The sequence below is a fragment of the Ursus maritimus genome, unplaced genomic scaffold (genome assembly GCF_017311325.1).
Source record: "Ursus maritimus isolate PB19 unplaced genomic scaffold, ASM1731132v1 scaffold_14, whole genome shotgun sequence".
Lineage (NCBI taxonomy): Eukaryota > Metazoa > Chordata > Mammalia > Carnivora > Ursidae > Ursus > Ursus maritimus.
In genome coordinates this window covers 52,185,193-52,207,581 of record NW_024423786.1, presented here as the reverse complement: position 1 = coordinate 52,207,581, position 22,389 = coordinate 52,185,193, and the positions used below count along the sequence as shown (strand labels likewise).

At 43.3% G+C, this 22,389-nt stretch overlaps 1 protein-coding gene across 4 annotated transcripts in view; it reads right to left on the bottom strand.

The window, feature by feature from the left end:
* HNRNPM (heterogeneous nuclear ribonucleoprotein M) overlaps window positions 1–22,389 on the bottom strand; it is a 39,289-nt gene that overhangs the window by 2,714 nt on the left and 14,186 nt on the right. The window contains exons 3-15 of one of the 4 annotated variants that reach the window (XM_040629448.1): window positions 20,446–20,498; window positions 19,536–19,543; window positions 19,357–19,450; window positions 18,234–18,272; window positions 18,081–18,116; window positions 16,479–16,632; window positions 15,627–15,676; window positions 14,699–14,759; window positions 11,863–11,964; window positions 10,579–10,623; window positions 10,040–10,117; window positions 2,838–2,891; window positions 48–850 (exon numbers count right to left, since the gene is read on the bottom strand). In XM_040629448.1, coding sequence (XP_040485382.1) covers window positions 48–850; window positions 2,838–2,891; window positions 10,040–10,117; window positions 10,579–10,623; window positions 11,863–11,964; window positions 14,699–14,759; window positions 15,627–15,676; window positions 16,479–16,632; window positions 18,081–18,116; window positions 18,234–18,272; window positions 19,357–19,450; window positions 19,536–19,543; window positions 20,446–20,498 — 1,577 coding nt within the window. Of the gene's footprint in view, window positions 1–47; window positions 851–2,837; window positions 2,892–6,306; window positions 6,406–10,039; window positions 10,118–10,578; window positions 10,624–11,862; window positions 11,965–14,698; window positions 14,760–15,626; window positions 15,677–16,478; window positions 16,633–18,080; window positions 18,117–18,233; window positions 18,273–19,356; window positions 19,451–19,535; window positions 19,544–20,445; window positions 20,499–22,389 lie in introns of those variants that run through there. The other 3 variants (XM_008711300.2, XM_040629447.1, XM_008711301.2) reach the window with 3 other exon arrangements.

The window sequence follows — 22,389 nt, the reverse complement described above, 5'->3', positions numbered from 1 at the left end:
CTTTGTGACTACCACCACCACCACCAAGCTGCTGAAGAGCCACTTACATTTCTCACAAATATCTGGCAGGCCTTCCTGGCCACCCCGGGAGCATGGCCTCCAGCTCCGCCAAAGGAACCTGCGAAGCTTCCTCCAAAGTTGCCACGCTCCATCTCGATGGCGCGGTCAAAGCTGGCACCGCCACCGCCACCCATGGCCAGGCCCATGCGCTCAATGCCGGCGCCTAGGGCTGGACCCATGGCAGGACCCATGCGTTCCAGGCTGTTGGCGCCCATGCGCTCCAGGCCCATGCGCTCGAGACTGTTGGCGCCCATTCGCTCCAGGCCCATACGCTCCAGGTTGTTGGCGCCCATGCGCTCCAGGCCGGTGGCCATGCGATCCATCACGGGGCCCATGCGCTCCAGGCCAGCCCCCATGCCTGCGGGCACCATGCGCTCCATGCTCAGGCCCATGCGCTCGATGGCAGGGCCCATACGCTCCACACCAGAGCCCATGCGCTCAATGGTCTGGCCCACGCGGTCAATGGGCGCGGCCATGCGCTCAAGGCCAAAGCCCATGCCGGCACCCATGCGCTCCACGCCAGAGCCGATGCGCTCCATGGTCTGGCCCATGCGCTCGATGCTGGAGGCCATATGGTCGAGGCCCAGTGGGCCCATGCGCTCGATGCCAGAGCCCATGCGCTCAACTGAGCCCATGCGGTCCATGACCAGGCCCATGCGCTCGATCTCGGAGCCCACACGATCCATGCCATGGCCCAGGCCTGCGCCCATGCGCTCCATGCCGGCACCCCCAATGCGGTCAATTCCAGGGCCCATCCTCTCGATCCCAGGGACACTGCCTCCACCTCCACCTGGAACAAGGAAACAAAACACAGGCAGGTATCAGGACTTGCACATCTGTGTGTACACCATGCCAGGAGGGTGACCTGGGTGCAGAGGCTTGGGTACTTCACAAGCTCAACCACAGTTCGGGAATTAAATCCCACCACAATTCATGATCAGACATTTCTCAAATGTCAACAATTGTTAAGGCAGGGTGGTGAGGACATCACTCTTCCTATTTTCTGTGCCAGAGCTGAAATTTCCATAGTAAAATTTTAAAAAGGAGAAAATCTACCCTGGAGGAATTGTGTCAACAATGTTCTCCATGTTATTTCAGAAGCACTAGCACTTGTAACTAGCTTTGTGAGCCATGGTTGTCAATTCCCGAGAACTCTGAAGTCTCCCCACCAAATTCAACGGAGAAATGCCCTCAAAGAAGGAAGCTTGGAAACCCCACCCTCAGTTGGTCAGTCCATGTAACAGATTCTGTGGATTATATGTGACAATTCAGATCAGTCACAACCTTTACCCTCTCCCAGCTTGTCCCTCTCAGATGCCCTGCTGATGGCCAGTCTGGCTGCATTTCCTTAGCACCTCCAGGCATAAAGAGGCTAGTATACAGCCACATAATTAAGAGGAGATAAAGAAAACAAACACCAATATAGATCTTCTATGTCTAGATGGACAGAGAGCCACTTCCAGGGAGCCTTACTCTGTGAGGAAAACCCCCAAATGACTTGTGTATAATTCTGCTGGCTTTGGAGGAAAAGAAGGCAATGGCACTGCAGAGTAGATCCTAGAAGAGGCTAAGATCAGTTCTCAATGCCATGGTTCAGCTAGACACATGCTGGCATGTCAGCAATGCAGGGACCCTGTGAGGCTGGTAGCCCTGGACAAGGAGGGTCTGCCCAGCACTTTTCCACATGCAGAGCATGAGGGTCTCTCTCACTCAAGCTTCACCACCACCGCTGCCACCTGCCTCTGAAAAAGGTCAGCTGAGCCCACAGCCAGCCCATTACTGACCCAAGCAGCCCAGTCCAAGGCGTAAATTCAAGAAAAGGAAAATCAGAAGTTTCTGTGAGTCTCTGACTGACGACCTCACGTCACTCTATTTCTCCATGACTATTTCCTTAGTCATGCTGAGTAACAGCACGCCAAGTGGCAAAATATAAACACAATTTTAACAATATTAGACTTTCAGAGCAGAAATTTCTCAGAAACTATTAAAAAAATAAAAGCAAGATAACTAGAAAGGGCAGGTAGCATGCTCAAGAACATCAGAAATCAGGCTGACCCCCTGGTGCCAAAAACAGCAGAGAACAAGGGGAAAACGGTGCCCATGTGGAGTTTAGAATCAGAGCACCACAGAAATAACCAGCAAGTGGAGTTACCAAGGAAATGCCAAGACACTCAGAGCCACTGGGGGGGCGGGGGTGTCAAGCTGAAAAAAGAAGTTCATTTAGTTTTAAGTACCCATAAAAAAAAAGTGTATTAATGGACGGATATATTCCAAAATGATTACAGCACTCATCACTGGGCAGTGAGACTGCAGATATTTACTTTATAATTTTCTGAATATTTATCAGTACACACGTACAGTTTAGTAAGCATTTGTTATGGATGGAGCTAGTATATGTTTATAATCAGGTATTTGCTTTTAGGAATTTACAATTTTATAGTATTTAAAACAACAAAGCCCCCAAATTACATGGATATTATAATGATGACAATGGCTAACACTTACACAGCACTTATGTAGGTACTCACTTCTATGCATTAACTCATTTACTCTGCACAACAACCCTATGAGGTAGGTACCATTATATCCCCATTTACACTATGGAAAATAGAGAGGTTCAGTAACTTGCCAAATGTCACACAGCTAAGAAGAGACAGAGCTGGTTCCCACCCAGGCAGTCTATTTTAGAGCCCATGCTTTCCACCACTACACTCTACTATCCCCAGTAATAACAGCCTATTCTAAAAATCAAAACATCAAAACTAAGCGTTTCCTACCTCCTCCCTGCTTTGCAATGATCTCTCCTCTCTTCAGTGCATTACTTAGGATTTCTAAGGAAATCAGGAAGAAAAAAAAATTAGCCAAATTTCTCTATGGTAACAGAAATTTGTTTATTACAGATTCCAGAGTAAGAATATTACTAATTTAAAAATAAAACAAGGAAAGGGGGGAGGGGTTAAGAAATACACACACAGACAAGATCATTTTACTAGAAAACTCTAAGAGTCCTTGATGTTGGGTCATGATACTAGGATCCCATGTAGCTCCAGAGTCTGAGGCCCAGTTGGCAAGACCATCTGGGAATGTGCCCAGCAGAGCTAAGTAAGAGCCAGAGTGCACCAATGAACTGAACTTAGAAAATCAGAGCAAGAATGGGGCCAGTAGCAGTTTTCTAAAGCTGGTCCAAACCCTCACTCACCCACCAGATCCAATCAACACCTCACATTATCCTTCAGCAAACTAAAGCTGTGGCTATACTTACTGCCAAAACCCTAAAAACCAGCAGCAACTGCATGCAGTGCTCAAGTATGACCTCATTAACAAGTCGTGCATGGAAAGACTGCAGCAAGCTGAGCCCACCAGCCCCACCTGGAAGGAGCTGGGTGTGACGATGACTAAGTGACAGACAAAGCTTCAGGAAAATAAAAACCCCAACATATCCAGAACACATCCAACACCTTGTCCAAAACAGAAAACACTGTTGCTTGTTTGCCAACGATTCATACAAACCTCTTTAAAGTTTGTCTAATGCTATATGGTTAGTACTAGCTTTCAAAAGATTCTTCTCAGCCTTTCACTGTGTAAAGAAACTTGTACCCACCCCCTTCTCTGGTCCCAAAGTGTACTCAGCAATGTGGACTAATAGCCACAAAGCACATCTCATTTTCTGACTGCGACCACAGAGATTAACCCTACCCCCACAGCTGTTTCTGGTACTACAACCACCTGCTACAGGAAGGACGTGGGAAAGCATACCAAGAAACAACAGACCTCCAGCCTGCAAGCAAGGAGGGCTTACTTATTCCACGACACCTGCGATACTGCTCCACATACCCAGCGTAGCTTCACTTTCCTAAATCGGCAGCACTTAAATCAAAATACTCCTTGCAAAAGCATCACAATCGGCACTCCATTGATTTGAAGAGAAAGGAAAAATTTTCATGGGCATTCACAGACCTCCCTGCTCTGACTCTGAACTTGAATCTGCTCTTCATGCCCCGGGTAGACCCTTACCTCCAAGCCTGTGCGCCTGATGCTGTCAGCCCTCTCTGCCAGTACACCCTCCTGTTACACTGAACCCTTTCAGACACTCAGCCCGCCGCTCCACCTTAAACTGCATCTCCTCCACCACGGTCTTGCACTCCTGCTCGGATCCAGTGCTCTCAGCAGAACACTTCTATCAGAAAAGTAGAACATGCTTTTTTCAATCTTAACACAGAGAAAATGATCACCTTTGTGTGTTGCTCACCTGGCTGCCAAGGGCCTAGGAACCAACATCTTCACTGGCACCCTCACTAGGCCACTTCTACGTACGGACCTCCGGTGTTGCCCTGAGTCACTAAGCATCGTCTCCTCAGCTGCACCACCTCCTTCAAGGTCAAGGACCACATATGTGCATCCCTGCACCACCAAGTACAGTGGTTTGCAGAAACAAGGGCAAAGATCTATTGCCTTGATAGAAGAGAAGGGACCTGAATAGGGAGACACACTACCAAAAGTAGCACCAAAACAATTCAATTTTCAAGTGAAAAACAGAAAGGAGAGATAAATCAAGAACTGAACAAACAAAAACAAAAAACTCATCCAGGCCAACTAGTCTGAACCCCAACTTAAACTTAGACACCTTTTTACTAAATTGGGTCTGATCACAAGCAGCAGCAGGAATTCCAGAACAAAGCCCTTTGCTCTTGCCCCTGTCCCTTTGGGAGGTCTCAGGACAAAGAGACAAGATAGTCTCAATCAGAGAGATGGTGGCAAAGTAGCAGGAGATAGCAAGGCCTACAGATGCCATTTCTATTCAGGTCGGGACCAGAGGAATTTCCTGTTGCCATGAGAAATAATGACCTCATCAGATCTACCCCTTCTCCACGAACCAGGGCAAGGCCACCAGCTCATCACAGAGGTTGACAGGCACCTCAGAGTGGTGAAGTTTAGGCCTAAGGCAGGAAGAAGTGCCTAGGAAGCAAAGTCATTTGCCATCTTGTTCTTACCCTTGGTTTCCACAAATTGCTATTTGCAGCCAAATGACAAGTTTAATTTTTAAAAATATCCTGCTATTCCAGGACACAAAAACAGAATCAGTCTTAGACAATAAGAAACTTTAGCCGACCTAATCATACAGATTATGAACTCACCCCCAAAATTCTAAAGCTTTGGAATAATCTAGAATAAAGCTACAATAGGTCACAGAAGACAGCACAAGGAAAAAAAAAAAAAAAGTAAATCTTCACTACCAGCCTAGTAAGAAACAAGAAAGTCCTTCTAGCTACCTAACTGCCAGTAGGGAAAAAGAGAAACAAGTCTCCACCAAACAACTGTTTTCCCTCTACTCTTCTAATAGTTCCTGAGTTTCATGGAGGACACAACACAAAGATGGGAGTCCTAGAAATAATCTGAAGAATCGCCTCGCTGATGAGCTGGATGACGAATCTTTCTAGGACCAGAATATATCTAATACAAACTTACACAAAAGAACTTAAAATCTTCACACCTAACCCAAGGACAGAGGCTGAGCACTCTGAGGCAGTCATCCAGAAGCCTCACATCTGCACAGAATGAGAAGCAGAAGATGGAGGGAGAGTACAGATCCATGCTCCAAATCGCCTTTGACAGAAACAAACTTAAGAGCCCAAAACTGGACAATCTCTTTGGACCATACTAATGAAGAATTAGGCTGGTGGATTCTCAGAAACATCTGAACTCAAAACGGGGGACAGGAGAGACAATCACCGAGAAGTAAAGAAACTGCTTCGCAATCTAACCAAAACTGTAACAAGAGTTTCTCTGCAGCACTTAGGCCCAATACGCAGGCCTTCCAGCATCAGATAACTCCCCCAGTTCCCTGAGGCCTCTTTTAAAGGTACCAGCAAGCACACCATGCCATCCGTTAACTAGACCACCACAGCGCCCTGGGCAAGGGAACTCACACCCCACTCAGCAGAGCCTCAGAAATCTCTACCACTCCAGAGAGCCAGTGCCATGTAAACACAGTGGTTTTTAACTCCCACAGCAAGCAAACACCTTATACCAATGCAACCATAGAAGCCACCTGAAAAGACTAAAGAAAAATGGTGCTATTGATACCAATAAAAAATTCAAGGACCAAAAGTTTTTACCTAGGTCTAGAAAATGTTCGATTTTTTAAAAGACTATGGAAAAACAACTGACTTTGCCTAAAAGAACCTCTGACCTGAGGGTGAGCCTGCACCCCAAGGGGTGAGCCCCACCCATATGGGGCCTTCTTACCCATTCCTCTGCCAAGGGGCTCGCCAAAGCTTCGAGACATTCCCATCTTGTTTCTGGCAAAGTCTCTCTCAAATCCTCCACCCATGCCACGCTCCATCTCTGTGGAGAAAAACATTACCCTAGGCCTTTCCAGGAACATCACTGTGTTTTAGACATGACAAACTACAGGCACACGACAGCCACCACCACGTCAGCATGTTCACTCTTACTACAGAGAAACTATCATTCATCCTTTTTTCCTTAAAAAAGTCACCTCAAGTGAATCCCTGGAAACTACCTACCTTGAATCCATTAAGGACTAATTGACAACTTTCATTAAAGCCCCCCCAGTGAGTAAGGTACACCAAGCACTTGCTCCTACAGCAACCACGTGGGCGCATGCTGAGTCAAAGGCAGGCTGCAGTGGCAGCTACCACCTGCGGGGTACTTCCCACATGCCCCGCCCCACCCAGGCTCTACGGATGCCAGTAGTTCACATAATCCTCACAAGAGCCTGCAACATCACCGCCCCTTTACAAAGAAAGAGGCTCAAATGCCTTAATAACCTGACCAAGGTCACACGCCTGGTTAAGGGCTGAGGCAAAGGCGGGAACCTAAACCCAATGCAAACATCCACGCTCTATTAACACAAGCACATCCACACAGAATACAGAAACACGTCTGCATATAACGGGACTTCTCTACTAACCAGGGTGGTTTCGTCTATACAAGGATGTTGGTAGCTTCATTACTTTTTTCTATGCTGACAGCAAGACTTACGTTTTGCAATAGTCTTTTAAAAATAAAGGTCTTAGCTTCTATGGGGAAGCCTTACCACAGCTGTCCACCTGCTGGAGAAAACCTCTGATGATCCCATTATTGGCTACTTCTTTCCTCTAAAACAAGACTTAAGATGTGTATCACACCGTGTCTCCCTCCCATACTGAGAGGTCCTTGAAAAACCTAGTTAATTAACGTTGCTCCTTAGAAATCAGGTAATGATCACCTTTTATCGCACAACTACCAAAAATGGTTATATGAAGCTCAAGTCCCTTACTTTCGATGACATGAACAAGCCTACCGAAGGGGTGGAAGCAGGCTAGCCATCATGAATTACTTAGAAAACGCAGCAGAGGGACGCCTACATGGCTCAGTCGATTAAGCGTCTGCCTTTGGCTCAGGTCATGATCTCGGGGTCCTGGGATCAAGCCCTGCCATCAGGCTCCCTGCCGAGCGGGGAGCCTGCTTCTCCTTGTTTGCCTCTGCCCCCATTCGTGCTCACTCTCTAATAAAAAATCTTTAAAAAAAAGAAAAAAAGAAAACACAGATTTTAGCAATGGTGAACTTGCTATTCATAGTTTGAATCGACCCAAACTGAACTGCACAGGTTGGTGGCATGCCATCTGCTGAAACTAGCTTGTGCAAGCTTTCATGTGGTGGGCAGAAGGGAAACCCCAGAGTGGGACTATAATGGAGGATGCTCTGCTGTACTCCTTTCATCCCTATCTTAACGGCATGAAGGCGGCAGCACTCCGCCCCCTTGAGATAAGGAAGTCATACACAGGTATTAATGTCAGTGGCGGCCTCAGAACTCATCTTCCCAAACGAAAACAAAAAGAAAATTAAACAGAACTCATCTTCCCAACTGTCAACAGGCTCTACAGTTCAGGGAACTCTCTGTGAATTCCAATGTCCCACCCAAAAAGAGAGTTTTCCTTGTCAAATATTGTATCTTATTATTGTTTGGCATTTGATTTTTTATTTTGTAATTTTTAATATCTGTTTCATCAGGACTTGACCTGTACTGCTGATTGACTGGCCCTGAGACTGATTTCTTTTTTTTTTTTTTTAAGATTTTATTTATTTATTTGACAGAGATAGAGACAGCCAGCGAGAGAGGGAACACAAGCAGGGGGAGTGGGAGAGGAAGAAGCAGGCTCATAGCGGAGGAGCCTGATGTGGGGCTCGATCCCATAACGCCGGGATCACGCCCTGAGCTGAAGGCAGACGCTTAACCACTGTGCCACCCAGGCGCCCCCCTGAGACTGATTTCTAATCAGTCTGATGTCAGCACCTATGACCCTGGTAGACACATTATGGTCACCAACTAAACATTAAATTAAATTCAAAACATCTTTATCAACTTTTCCCCTGATAAAGTTGACGCACTCAAAGCTCAGACACAGCTCAAGTGGAAGAAGTCCCAGCTGTCTACTGCAGAGGATGAGGAGGGAGGACTCGGAGGATCTATATCTGAAAGCATCTAAGAACACCGCATCAGAACACATCCTCCCACTGTGGCTCTCCAAGAGAATCAGCACCTTGAACCTCTGATCATCAGGCCCAGAACTGTGACTGCAGCATTCCACCTGCCAGGACCCTGAGGACTTTCCCACGCCAATCAGCACAGCCCCACCCCCTCTCCATCCACTTCTAAATCACATCACTCCACTCCTCAGAGCAACAACCCCATCTCCTAATGACTCATCTGTTTTGAGCAAACACTTTACCAAGCCAGACTCCTCCAACTCTCACTTTTTATTAAATTCCTGTACATATTATGAGCTACAGGCTAGCCTAAAAGTACACTGGAAATGCAGACCTTTGTCCCTTCATGCCTAATGGTGAGGACTTCCCTTTATCTTTTTATCATCATCTAGAACAAGGCAACCCCATGAAGAAGGGCAGTTTATTCATCAGAATTTTCTTTCTATCCTAGGAAAATTCTCGCTTGCTCTATTCTATCTTCACATTAAAGGATACTGCAGGTCAGCAAAGAAACATTTAAATGCAAATCTTTAATGACTTTCCATCCCAGGGAAGTTAATGTGTTTAAGGGAAGCAAGATCCCCACAGGTAAGGGTCAAAGAGTCAACCAACCCCCAGAGGATTTCAGAAACAGTCTGCAAGGTTTCTCAAGGCACACTCTACAGCCCCACAGAGAAGGGGCTGACGCCCATGCTGGAGGCAGTTCTGAAATGCAGGATCACAGTGCGATTAAGGGCCAGGCTCTGGAGCCAGATAGGTGGGATCCATATATATCCCATTATTATTATTAGCCATGTGACCTTAGGCAAGTCACTCCCTGGGCCTCAGTTTCTGATGAAATGGTGATAAAAGTACCTACAAATCATGTGGTTCTTGCAAGGACTAAATAAAAAAACAGACTGTTACTATGATAGTACCATATTTCTATTAAGGGGTCAAAAGCTTGGTAAGATCTGAATGATAGTAACACCAAAATTTGCACTATGTAAATGCTAAATTAAATCAGTGTCTCTGCTCACAACTCGGAGTTTTATCAGAGCAGATGACCAAGAACTGATGCAGGCGAGCACTCCAGGAAGATAGGAATTCAATTAGAAACTCCAAAGAAACTAAAACTAATCCCTTACACTTGAAGACGATTTTAAAGTAAGCAAAACATAACCACAGCTATCTACAGGATGCCTGCTAGAGCTGGGGACAAGAAAAAAGCTTTACTATTTTATTGGGTAATTATCGGGAAGAGTCAGAACACAGGACACACAGTTTAGTGACTAACGGGATTAACACTTACCTAACTAGGAAGTCTGGCTTCTGAAATACAAACTTCTGATTTTAGTAACATTTAAGGCAATTCAAAGACATCTAATTCAACAGAACAGTGGAAGGGGCAATTATTCATTAAAAATGGGTATGCTGCCTCAAGGTCACCCAAGAGCCAACAGCCACCAGGGGGCAGGTGGAAGCAGGAAGGAAGCATCAGTCTTACCGTTTATTCTGCCCATGTTCATCCCAGATCCAAATCGACCCATGTTTTCCATACCGCCACCAAAAGGTCCCTCCATGCCTGCAAGAGAGGTTCCCATTTGAGGACCATTTCAATGAGACTGCTTACACTCATCAGGAAAAGAAAGATGTTTTCACAAGTTTCACCTTGGGAATTTTCAGCCAGGAACTTCCTTACCAAGTGTAAGGGTTTGGGGGAAAAAATACTAATGCCCTTGCCTAAAAATTACCATCTTCATGAAGCTAATCTGATCCAACCCCCTTAACAGACAAGCAAAGAGAGGCCCAGAGAGATGGAGTGATTTGCCCAAGGTCACAGAGCTAGTTAGTGAGAAAGCCAGAACCAAAAGCCAAGATACCCACTGGAAAGAAAGACTGACGAGTAAAATTAATTTCTAGACTCAGACCTTTTGGAAACCAAAGTGAGAGTTCATGCAAGGCTTAAGGGAAAAGAAGGAGGAAAGGTGAGAGAAAACCATACCTAAAAGTGATTACATTTGTACTTCATTTTAAATCTCTTACCTCCCATTTTATTTATTCCAAATCCTATGCCTTCCATTCCCATTCCTTAAAAAGAAAAAGTCAATGCAAACTAAAATTATGTCAAAGCAGTAACGTTTGAACTTAAAAAGCACAAGAAATTCCAAACCAGCAAATGAACAAAAAATATCCCTGGTTATGAATGTATTTTAATTGTCAAGGAAACTCACATTCCAAGAAACTAGGTCTTTAACAAAATAATCACATGACTCAACATTCTTTAGGGCCCACATATAGTTTTAATAAATAACCAAGTTAGACCGTTTTAAACATGATATATAATTATCAGGTACAAACTGGAGACACTCACTTTTTTAGCAGCTTATTTTAAGGAACGTTAAGTTTAAAAATCCCTTTTAAAGATAAAATTCTCTAAATAAAAAGCAGTTCCTAAAAACACTGAGGCTTCCCTCCCCGCCACCCCTTTCTTCTTAGGCATTAGTCACGGGGTGGGGGGGGTGGCCCACTCAGACTGCCAGGGCCATGTGAGGTGATGGTCCGGGGCACTGAGGTAAGCCCAGAGTTTAATCTGGGAGGGAGACAAGGGTTATGCAGAACTAACAGTAGCAGGTGAAGGGACATCCATCCTACAATTCAAAGGATTTCAAGAGAGACCTAAGTCTGTGGACTTAGTTCTTAATAGTATATAAACGCCTCATTGCACAGAACGAAAATACTAAACAGAGTTTAAAGCATTTTCTTCACAAAGCTTTCATTCACCAGCTATTTCTTATCTTCTTAAACAAAGACAACACTGAACACCATGTCTCTGTGGTCTGTGACAGCTATGTTGTCAAGTAATGAGGCCCTCCATGCCCTTTTTGTATCCATCAATGCCCCTACCGTAGTCTAGAAGCCATATCAACACCAGGCAAGAGCCCAAGGGGTGTCTGGGTAATGGACTGTGGCAGTGCTGTGGTCCCATGATCAGGAGACCTTTATCTCTGTCACTAACTGATAGTGTGACCTTGAGCAAGACCAACTCTCTGGCTTGCCTCATTTTATCAAACAGCTTAACTACCTCAGCTTGGAAGGTCATGAAAGGATAAAATGCAAAGTATAATAACTTTAGAAAAAAGGATTCAATTCAGTAAAAATACAAAATATTGCTTTTATCAAAATGAATCGGAGATGAATAAGGAGGGAATTTTGCTCCAATTAAATCTTTATTCCATTTGAAGTATGCAATGTCCAATTATCCCAATAGTTCACTTGAGTAACTAACTTCCCCAGACATCTCCAACCAAAGTACACTGCAGTTCTCACCTGCGGGTCCTATGTTTCCCATGCCAATGCCTTTATTCAGGTGATTGGCATCAATAGGCTGTCCTCCTGGGCCTAACCCCATGCCAATACCACCAAGTCCATCTGAAAAGAAAAGAGAAAGTTGTAAGTGTAGAGTCCACTTAGAAAACCCATAACCCTCCAAGGGAAACAGAGTCTTTGTTTACTGTGTTGCAAATGTCACACTCCATTCCCATCCACCCACCTCCACGAGCAAACCCAGGGCCTAATTCATAATTTGACACTGGTTCATTTGGGAGCTATCACTTTCAAGGTATAACTTTCCATATTCAATTACCAACTGGAGTTTGTGATATGTATAAAACGAGGACAAATGAAAAATCAGTTACTTGAAAATTACAGAGAAGAATTATGAACAACCCACATGTAAGAATCACGGATACTTGTTTCCCTAAATCTCCAATTGAGAAATGCTTGATTAAAAGAGGCAATCAAGGGGCGCCTGGGTGGGTTAAGTGTCTGCCTTCGGCTCAGGTCATGATCCCAGGATTCTGGGATCAAGTCTTGTATCGGGCTCTGCCCCCCGCCCCCTGCCACGGCTTGTGCTCATGCTCTCTCGCTGACAAATAAATAAAACCCTTAAAAAATAAAAAATAAATACAAAAAATAAAAAATAAAAAAGGTAATTAAGGACATCGGGTGGCCTGCAGCACAAATATGCCCCATCTCCACTTCCCAACCTGGTAGCCCAAAGGACTTTTCCCAAGAAAAAAAACAATGCTATAAACCAGCCAATTAACACACTGGGCATACACTATTCTCTGACTTCACTGTGAGCAGTTTTCTGGACAGTGAAGATAGTAGATCTTCTGTCCAGAAAGCTTCCTAACCTGTGGTTCAATACCCAGTCCACCCGCAACCCCATGCTCCACAAACAAGCAGGGACGTAATACAGAGTAGTCTCAAAACGGACAACAAAACCTGATAGTGAAAGACACTTGCAATGCTCTGAGTGACCTTGGTCTGAGGCTTAAACCACAGGAAACCAAGTTCATTTTAAAAAACAACAGCAGCAGCAACAACAAAAAGCCCTGATACCAGTTCCCAGATATTTAATCTATTTAACAGCCCTGTGTTTTTAAATTGCATAGAAACAGCAGCAGGAGATCACCAAGGTTACTTACTCCCCAAAGCAGTCTCTGAAATGTGCAAGGAGACCACAAGTCACGGATAATGGGCTCCCTGGGGCCCCACGTGTGCCAGCCAAGGCTCCCAAATAGCCCTTGTCCCACCTCCTCTAGGCACAAATGTCAACAGGAGCCATGGCTCTTATCCTGGGTGATCACTGCCAAGTGGCTACGTTGATTAAGACAAAGAAATGTGGTCCTTCTCTTAAAAATGTTAATTTTCTACAGATAAGCCATCTTCTACTCTTAAAGCCACAGAGCACCCCTCAAAACCCGCCTCCATTATGCTTCCATAATGTTAAACCACAAACGCATTCGTGTTAGTGTTCTAGTCTAGGTTCCCATTCAATTCAATCTAATCTGGGCCTTAGACTTGAGTCCCTCTCCAGACCAGAGACAGTCCCTGATGTAATCCTAACAGATCCACCCCAAATGCCTCACATGGTAGGAAGTTCTCACAGCACAGCACAAGCAAGCCCTCCTCTCCTGCCACCTAACCCTCAGGCTTCCTTCTGAAGGAAGGCCCCCGGCCCTCCAGCTGCTAGAAGCCCTCACTCTCACCGCTGCCTATGCTCAGGCTTCACTCAGCCCTGCGGGCTTGCCGGAAAAGCTGCCCAGGGCTTCACGAATACGCCCCATTTCCATCTGTGAGGTGACCAGTCATCTAGCCTTCCCTGTCAGACAGACTTTCATCTGGATGCTTCAAGTGACCCTATATAAAAATTTGGATTGTTGTACCTCACATACCATAAGATGCATTCACTCAAAGTGTACAGTTTTAGTTTAGTTGGAGTTGCATACAACCTTCGCCACCATCTACTTCCAAAACACTGTCATAACCTCAAAAACAATTCTCCACTTACCCTTCTCCCCAGGCAACCACTAATCTACTTTCTGTCTATGGATTTGCCTATTCTGGACATTTCCTACAAATGGAATCAAGGCTCATCCATGCTGTGGCAGTCACCAGTACTACGTTCTTTTATACAACTGAGTAATACCCACTCTATAAATTTACCGCTTTTATTCATTTATCAGCTGAAATCATGCTGCCAGGAACATCCATATGTAAGATTCTCTGAGGACGTAGTTTTCCGCTCTTTGGAGTATACCTAAGAGTGGCACTGCTGGGCCATACAGTACTAACCAATCTCTTCTGATCCCAAGTACAACCTCGTTTTAATTCCCTTTGCAGTGTCTGGTTCTTCCCTCCACAGGACACTTCCAAAACGCCCAACTACATCCTCTAGGATGTAGTCTACCTCACCACAAGGTAATCCTAACAACCTTTCCTAAGTTGTGAATCTCTGTTCACTTGTCACCCTGAAAAATCTACAGGAAAACAAAAACCAAATCCTTTTTGAAGCTTTCCCTCAAGAACGATCAAGAGAACTGCAGAGTAACATGGCACAAGCTCAAGGGTAAGTGTAGTTTTCTGGTTGGTTGTTTTTAAGATTTTATTATTTATGAGATAGCGAGAGAGAGCACAAGCGGGGAGGAGGAGGAGAAGCAGGCTCCCCACTGAGCAGGGAGCCCAAGGTGGGGCTCGATCCCAGGACCCTGGGATCATGATCTGAGCCGAAGGCAGACGCTTAACCTGCTGAGCCACTCAGGCATCCTTTTCTGGTATTAATCAAATTCAAAATCTAAGCCATATTGAGACTACTTACGGGGAAGTTGCTGTGGACGCTCAGGAGGAAAAAAATCTCCCTTTGGTAAGGCCCTTTCATCCTGAAAAAGAAAGTGAATAAATCTCAGTATTCCTTGAAGCACAGCTTTGCAACAGCAAAAGATGGAAACAACTCCCAACAATAGAGAACTGGCTAGAAAATTATGATCGAACTATGCCACGGAATAACACACAAGTATAAAAAAAAAATTACAGAGAAACACCTTTTGTGTAAAGGAAGGAAGGATAAAAATATACATCCATGTTGCTATGGGGAATAAATGGGACCGAAGTAGAAAGTAAGGGCAAGACTCTCACACTGTATCTTTTTCATGCTTTTTGACTTTTGAGTCATGTAAAGCAATTATCTACTCAAAAGACCAAAGTGAATGTTTAAGGTAACTACAATACCCTTTTACAGTTCCTTTTATTTCCTACGTGAATTTGAGCCCTACCTAGATTGTCCTCAGCATGTTGCAGTTATGCTTGTGTTAATTCATCATTACCCATGGCACAGCCACAGCAAGGCTGAAGTTTATCACTGACATGCTTCAAAAGAAGCTTAAAGGCTGCCTGAATCAGACAATATGTTCACAACGCATATGACGCTGGCTAAACGTTCTAAGGCAGTACTATGAAAAGTGGAAACCGACATACCTAACTATTCTTTGAAATTGATCATTTGCTTAAAGCAGGATACTCAACTGACCATGACCGTGCCAAAAAGAGGCAACTGCACAAAGGTTAAGTATCTGAAGAGCTGCACAAGCAAGCAAAAAGTTGTTTCTGTCATAAATTTGCTCAACATACTGCGCCCTAATGTAGACTGATCCATAAACATCTGAGTGCCTATGTATACTCTTAATAATCCCATGTTTTTGCTAGATTTATTTGAATATATTATGCAGAAAGAGATCCTATTAACTTACCATTTTCACGTGCATTGGTCTATCAAATAGCAGTTGACCATTAAACATAGCTGATATTACAATTAAGGTTATTTCTTGTAATTCTAATGCATGCACAACAGGACAGAAATACAGAGAAAAAAACACTCCAACAGCTACCAGACCCTCTAAATAGAGAAGTTATCAGCAACTTTGATTTTTCATTATACTTTTAAAATATCTGTTTCTACAATAAGCATAAAAACACAATATATAGAACTCCAGGGTGGGGGGGGGGGTAAATGTCAGCTTATTCACTAGGTGCAGAGCTTTATTCGTATAACCCGAACTTCTCACCAGACCATCCTCTTAAGGACTGGCATGAGTTTTCTATAGGGAGTCCACTGGGCCAGGTACCCCATCATTTTTTGAAGTACCATGTTTTCTGGGTAAGATACACAGTAACAGCCTTATCAGAATTTAGTGACTGTGTCCACGTGTGGCATTCTCCACTGTGACTACAAAGATAAAACTCTAGAGTCAGACAGAAGTGCTTCTAGAATGAGGTCAATCCACTGGAGAAACAGGGCCAAGGACTTATATATGAAGTAACAATGGAATTTCTCTTCAGAGGGACATTCTTTATAGACTTCTCCTTTCAAACCAAACTTCTCTAAAAAGAGAACGCTGGAAAGACCACTCATGGGTGTGTGCCTCTTTTCTCTCTATGCACTACTGGATCAATTCTACTTTTAAACTCCACAGTAACGCATTCCCTCCAGTCACTTACAAAATATTCACACACAAAATTACCACTTCCCCCAAAACCTATGTTATTAACACAACATTTAGACCAAATTGTTCACCAAGAGTTGAATTCTGATAAAAGGATACATATAGCTTGCACAGCTTCAATGGACTGTTCAAAAGTAACAGTGCCTATTCCACGACTTTTTCCATCTTTATCCTCAAGAATGTCTGCTCGGACCACCACACCAGCCATACTAAAAACTTCCTTCAGTTTCTTCCAGCCAACTTTATAATCCAGCTAATCAAGACAAAGGAGAGAAAAATCTCAGTGCAGACATCTTTAGAAAAAACATCTTCACTATATGAGCGCAATACGCTTTGGTTGGAAACAAACATTTAAAAATAATGTCAGGTTATTATTATTATACTGGGCACCCAGCAGGCTCAGTCAGTAGAGCATGCAGCTCTTAATCTTGGGGTGGTGAGTTCAAGCCCCATGCTGGGTGTAGCGTGTACTTAATAAAAATAATAATAAATCATAGACAGACAGACAGACAGATAGAGGTGCCTCAGTGGCTCAAACATCTGGCTTCCACCCAGGTCACGATCTCAGGATCCTGGGATCAAGCCCCACATCAGGCTCTCTGCTCAGCAGGCAGTCTGCTTCTTCCTGTCCCTCTGCCCCCCCCCATCACACTCTTGCAAATAAATAAATATAATCTTAAAAAATAAGTAAATAAACAATAAAATGTCAGAAAAACGTAACACGTGATCAGCAGAATTTTTCAGATAGGATTATGAAGCCTGGCCTTAACTGCTATTCACTGTCTTCTTTTCTCTGAAAGAACAGGTTAAGTCACCTCATACCTTTCAAATTAATGCTTACGCTGTGAACATTTAAAAAAAATTTGGGGCGCCTGGGTGGCACAGCGGTTGAGCGTCTGCCTTCGGCTCAGGGCGTGATCCCGGCGTTATGGGATCGAGCCCCACGTCAGGCTCCTCCGCTATGAGCCTGCTTCTTCCTCTCCCACTCCCCCTGCTTGTGTTCCCTCTCTCGCTGGCTGTCTCTATCTCTGTCAAATAAATAAAATCTTAAAAAAAAAAAAATTTTTTTTTTTTGTTCCTTGGTTTACCATCATCCTCCCCAACTCACTTCCTTTAAAAATATTTCCCCTTGCAAAGGGCAAGGGTATTATCTTTCATCCCAGACACAACAAGAGGGAGGAAAATGTCAGCCCTACTCATACACTTTTTTGACCTGCACCTAATAAACCCAGGGAATACAGACTCAGCTGCCACTTCTGTAACCAGCACAGTAAACATGGCCCCAAGAGGACCATGGTCAGGCCTGTGACTTATCACTGCAGTGGCCACTATGGCACAAAGTTCAACTTCAAAGCTAATTTTTTTTTAAACAGACCAAGAAGAGAACATAATCTACTTTTTTCCTAAGATTCATTGATTGATTAAGAGTAGGGGGAGAGAGAGAGAAGAGCACAGAGGGGGAGAAGGAGAAGCAGACTGCAGGGAGCCCCACACGGGGCTCAATCCCAGGACCTTGAGATCATGACCTGAGCCAAAATTGAAAGTCAGGTGCTTAACCGACTGAGCCACCCAGGTACCCCAAACATAACTCTCTTTTTTAAATGTTTTTCTTCTTGAACATCAAAACTACTTTTATGACATGTTAATAAGATTTCATAAAGTTCTGATTTTCTACCTCATACAATGTTTCCATTTACTTACATTTGCTACAAATACTGTGCTTCCAAGTCTTCCAGCCTGTAATGCATAAATTATTTCATTTGGGATGTTAGGATTATTTAGGATACTGGGTGGGATATTAATCATTCCTGGGCCACCTGGTCCCATACCCATCCCACCGGTGGTAGCCATCACCTTTTGCATTGCTCTCCTGGCATACCCACAAGAACCATCCTAAAACAAGCACAGAAGTGTTACATTTAACTGACCCAGTGACAACTAAGACCACGATCTCACAAAAAGTGATATTCCCAAAACTCCAGAGATTGAGAGGTTGTTTGGAAAGCATTTCTCGAAATCTATAACAAGAAATTCAAATGAACTCAACCAACAGGCTAGGAGGAATTCCAGCCAAAGGAATGAGGAAGAATGAATCAGTATAAAATTTAGCTCTCAAGAAAAAAAAGGGAAGGGGTTGATGACAGAATTAGTTGATATAACACAGAACACTTCCAGACGGAAATAAGATCTTCACAGGCTTGGTATAGTTGAATCTCACTAATTTTCAATGGGGTTTTGTAATTTCTGATAACCCCATCAGTGATTTTTTCCAAAAGTTTGAAAACGCAGTTCTAGATCACCGAGGTACTCCAGTCGTTCATGTTATTCAGGTGTTTGACTCGTGTGAGGCCTGGATAGGTCTGTGAAACTCTGGCATTGACACTAGTCTTGAACTCTTTGCCCTTTCATGTGTCTCTTCAACACACAGAAACCTTAAACCCTACCATCCTCTCCTGAGTTCTGAATCTACTAATCTTCCTCTAAAAAGTAAAAGTCAGTCAGGGAGAGGTCTATCAACAAAAACTTTCCTCTTCCTCAAGGGAGAAAAGATATCTGGTTTGAATTAGATATGAAAGCAGATTAATGATAAATTCACTTTAAAAAAGAAAAAAGGTGGGCTAAAAAAGAATAGGGTTCAGGATGGGTAAAACTGTAGGCGTAGATTCCCTTAACACACAGGAGCAAACACACCCCATGGGCTTGGTCTGAGCACCCCTGAAAAAACAAGGCAGGCTGCTCTAAGACAAATCACAGATGTTAGGAAGGCAGTCAGCAGCAGGTGCTCAGGACGCTCGGCCACTATTCCAAAGTTCTTACAGGAGTGACTACGGAAGCCTGTGACCGACCCTCTTCCTTAAAAACAACAGGTCAGTCTGCTCCGTAAAACGTAGTCAAGGACTATTTCTGTCTTTTCCTAATTCCAAACAGGGACAACTTGACAATTATAAATGGTATCCACATTGTTTCAAGAGCTTACTTCTTTGACTTTCAGTGGTCTTCCACTCAGACTATGCTTGTTTAGAACTTCGGCAGCTTTTTTCATGCTTTCTTCCATCTTGAATTCAACAACGCTATGAAGAGTCAAAAGGAGATGAGTGAAACCAGTCCTACAATTTAGAAGGCTCAATTGCCAATAAGTAACTAGACAATACTTACGCACATCCCTTTGGAGGAAGCCACAGACCAGTCAGAAGAGCAAGGAAAGGGAGGGAAAAAAAGAAAAGAAAAACACAGTAAATATCAATGACAGTTACATAAATTACAAATATGATTTATGTAACATAGTTAGTTTTTAAATTAACCCTTCTAAGGGGAAGTTCACAGGAATGTCTTGCCTAGCCTTCCTTATTAAAAGCTGGGCTCCTTATTATCTCCTCTGCCTGCACATTACCAGCATTGCACTATAGTTACTGAAATTATAATAAGCAGACCTAAATTCAGGTTCTCCAAGAAATCACACAAACTTTAGATCTGCTTCTCTCTGTACTCAAGTCAATTCCTTATCGTACTCCTCCTAAATCCATCCCTTCCGTAAATTAAAGCTCATCCTTCGATTATTCTAAGCCATTCTATTGCACAACAAAATAATTTATTTTCTCTTTAATAAACATTCAGGTTTTAATATTTGTTTTACAATTTACTGGCACAAAGGCGACTTTTCGGAATCTTTGGTTCACACAACTTTCAAATTCAGCAAACGACCAAGAGTAACATTTTCTAGACAAGAACACACGTTTTACATTAATATACCACCGCTAAAATTCCATGCATAATTCACACACAGCCAATTCCTCTGTTAACAAAGAGACAATGCTGCTATTGGTCCCCAGTTACCCAAATTGGGCATCCAAACAGAATACCAAAAAGCTCTTTGGCCAGCCATTTGGAAAAGCGGGACTCCCGTTTGCAAATCCCCTCCCACCCCACTCAAATGTTTGGCAAAATCAAACATAGCTACTATAACATGAGCACTCACTGCCTTCCTGATTTCATTCGGTTCCACGCCACCATACAGTTACATTTTTCAAGTAGTAAATCCACAGAAGAAATTCTCTCAGACACTTACCCTTGACTTTCCTTCAGCGTCCATTAAGAGCTCCACGTATGTTACCTCACCAACTACAAATCAGTTTCCAGACGACACATAAACCAAGGGAGAAAAGCCAAGAAAACAATGGGAATTTAGAACAATCATCAGCAACCTTGTATGGAGCCTCTGCCTTATAAGAAAGCCCAGAAACACTCCATATGCTCTAAACCACCAAACTAGGCATTACAGGTGTGCAGTAAAAGTAGGTGAGACTCGTTAACAATTATGTCCTTGATTTTCCTCCCACCACAAACAAGCTATTTCCACAGATTTCCATATCAATTTCCCTGTCTGGAATACTCACTCATGACTAGAGGCAATCCAAATCTATAGGAAAGAAGTCTGCGCGCTTCACTTTTTTGGGGAAGGGAGGCAAACAGTTTTACAGAATACACTCCCACGGGTGAAAGCAGGTAAACAGTGCACCAGCTGCAATGCCAATGAACTGAGCTCAAATGCTAACTACCAGGACGTGCAAGTGTATATATGCTCAAAGGCACACACACGGTGCGGCCGGCTGCATAGGTGCAATCTGCGTGACCGCCCGAGGCCCTGCACTCAGGAGGGCCACGCGCTTAGTTTAATGCTCTGAAATTCTTAATTTTTTAACAAGAGGCCTTCAGTTTTCATTTTGCATGGGGGCCCACAGAATCTGTAGCTGGTCCTGCATATGGCACTAGGCTCCAGAATTGTTAGAAGTAGAATGTTCGAGTATCCAATCATAAACCAGAGCAGCATCTGGATTCTCTTCAGTGAACTAAGCCAGGCTTTATTCTTCCTGCTTTCTCATCCTTCCCATTGAAAGACACAGATAAATGCAAATTTAGAGCTCAGTTTGCAACTAAACAAGTTAAGACGACTCACATGATTCTGAACTACACAAAGTGGGGGTAGAAAACAAAGCATTTCAAAAGATTCGCAGATTTTCCTCAAGGTTTGGATTGCCAATTCATGACCACCATGACCAGATGTTAGAATCCATCGAGAAGACAACCACCTAAATGGCTGCTGAACTTGAAGATGGCACAAAGAGAACAAAAACTTGAAGTGTTAACTTGGAGAAAACAATCTCTTAAGCAGGCTCTCCAAAGCCAAGAAAGTGCTTTTGTCCTCAGGAATATTTTTTTTTTTTAAGTTTATTTTTATGATAGTAAAGCCGCCTCCAATTCTGTGTTCAAGTTTGGTTTAACAGTACAAGGGTAAAAGTAAACCTCTTAATGGCCTCAGCAAGTCCCGCCTATTCTAATTCCTTTGCTCAAAGAATATTCAAATTATGAGGATTTTAAAATAATAGCAAAGAAAGATTAAAATGTAAGATAAAATTACTTTTAAAATAAAATTAACAATTTAAAGGGCGTATTTATTAATAAGATATTTGCATGGCAGTTGACAACAAGAAGGCCAAGTGTTCAAAGTCACCTCCCCTTGTCCTTTCTTGGAATGTTACAGAACCAAACCAACACTTTGCACAAAATAAGAAGGAAAGAGAATCAGTGCAAAGAAATGAAGAAAAAAATAAGGACCAGTATAATTTAACTTTTGGAGTATACACTCCAGCGGGGCAAACTAAAAATGATCACAGCCAAGGGACAGTCACACAAATTGGCTTTATTTTACCCTTACAAAAGGAAAGCAATTCCAAAAAAGGTATGGCCATTCCTGAGGCCTTGTTTTTAAAAAGCCATTCATTTCAACAGCAGCAGCCATTTGAGGACCAACAGCCTTATCTCCACTTTGATAAAAATGCCAAATAGTGTCAAGACAGTGAAGAGACCTCAACTTTATTTTCTACAAGCTGCAACTACCATCTAGTAACCTTAAAAATAAACCATCACAATATCTAACTCAAGACAACTGTAACTATGTTGTCGGAATTCAAATACTGTTGCATTTGATAAGTTTCAAGTCTGTGTCCATAAA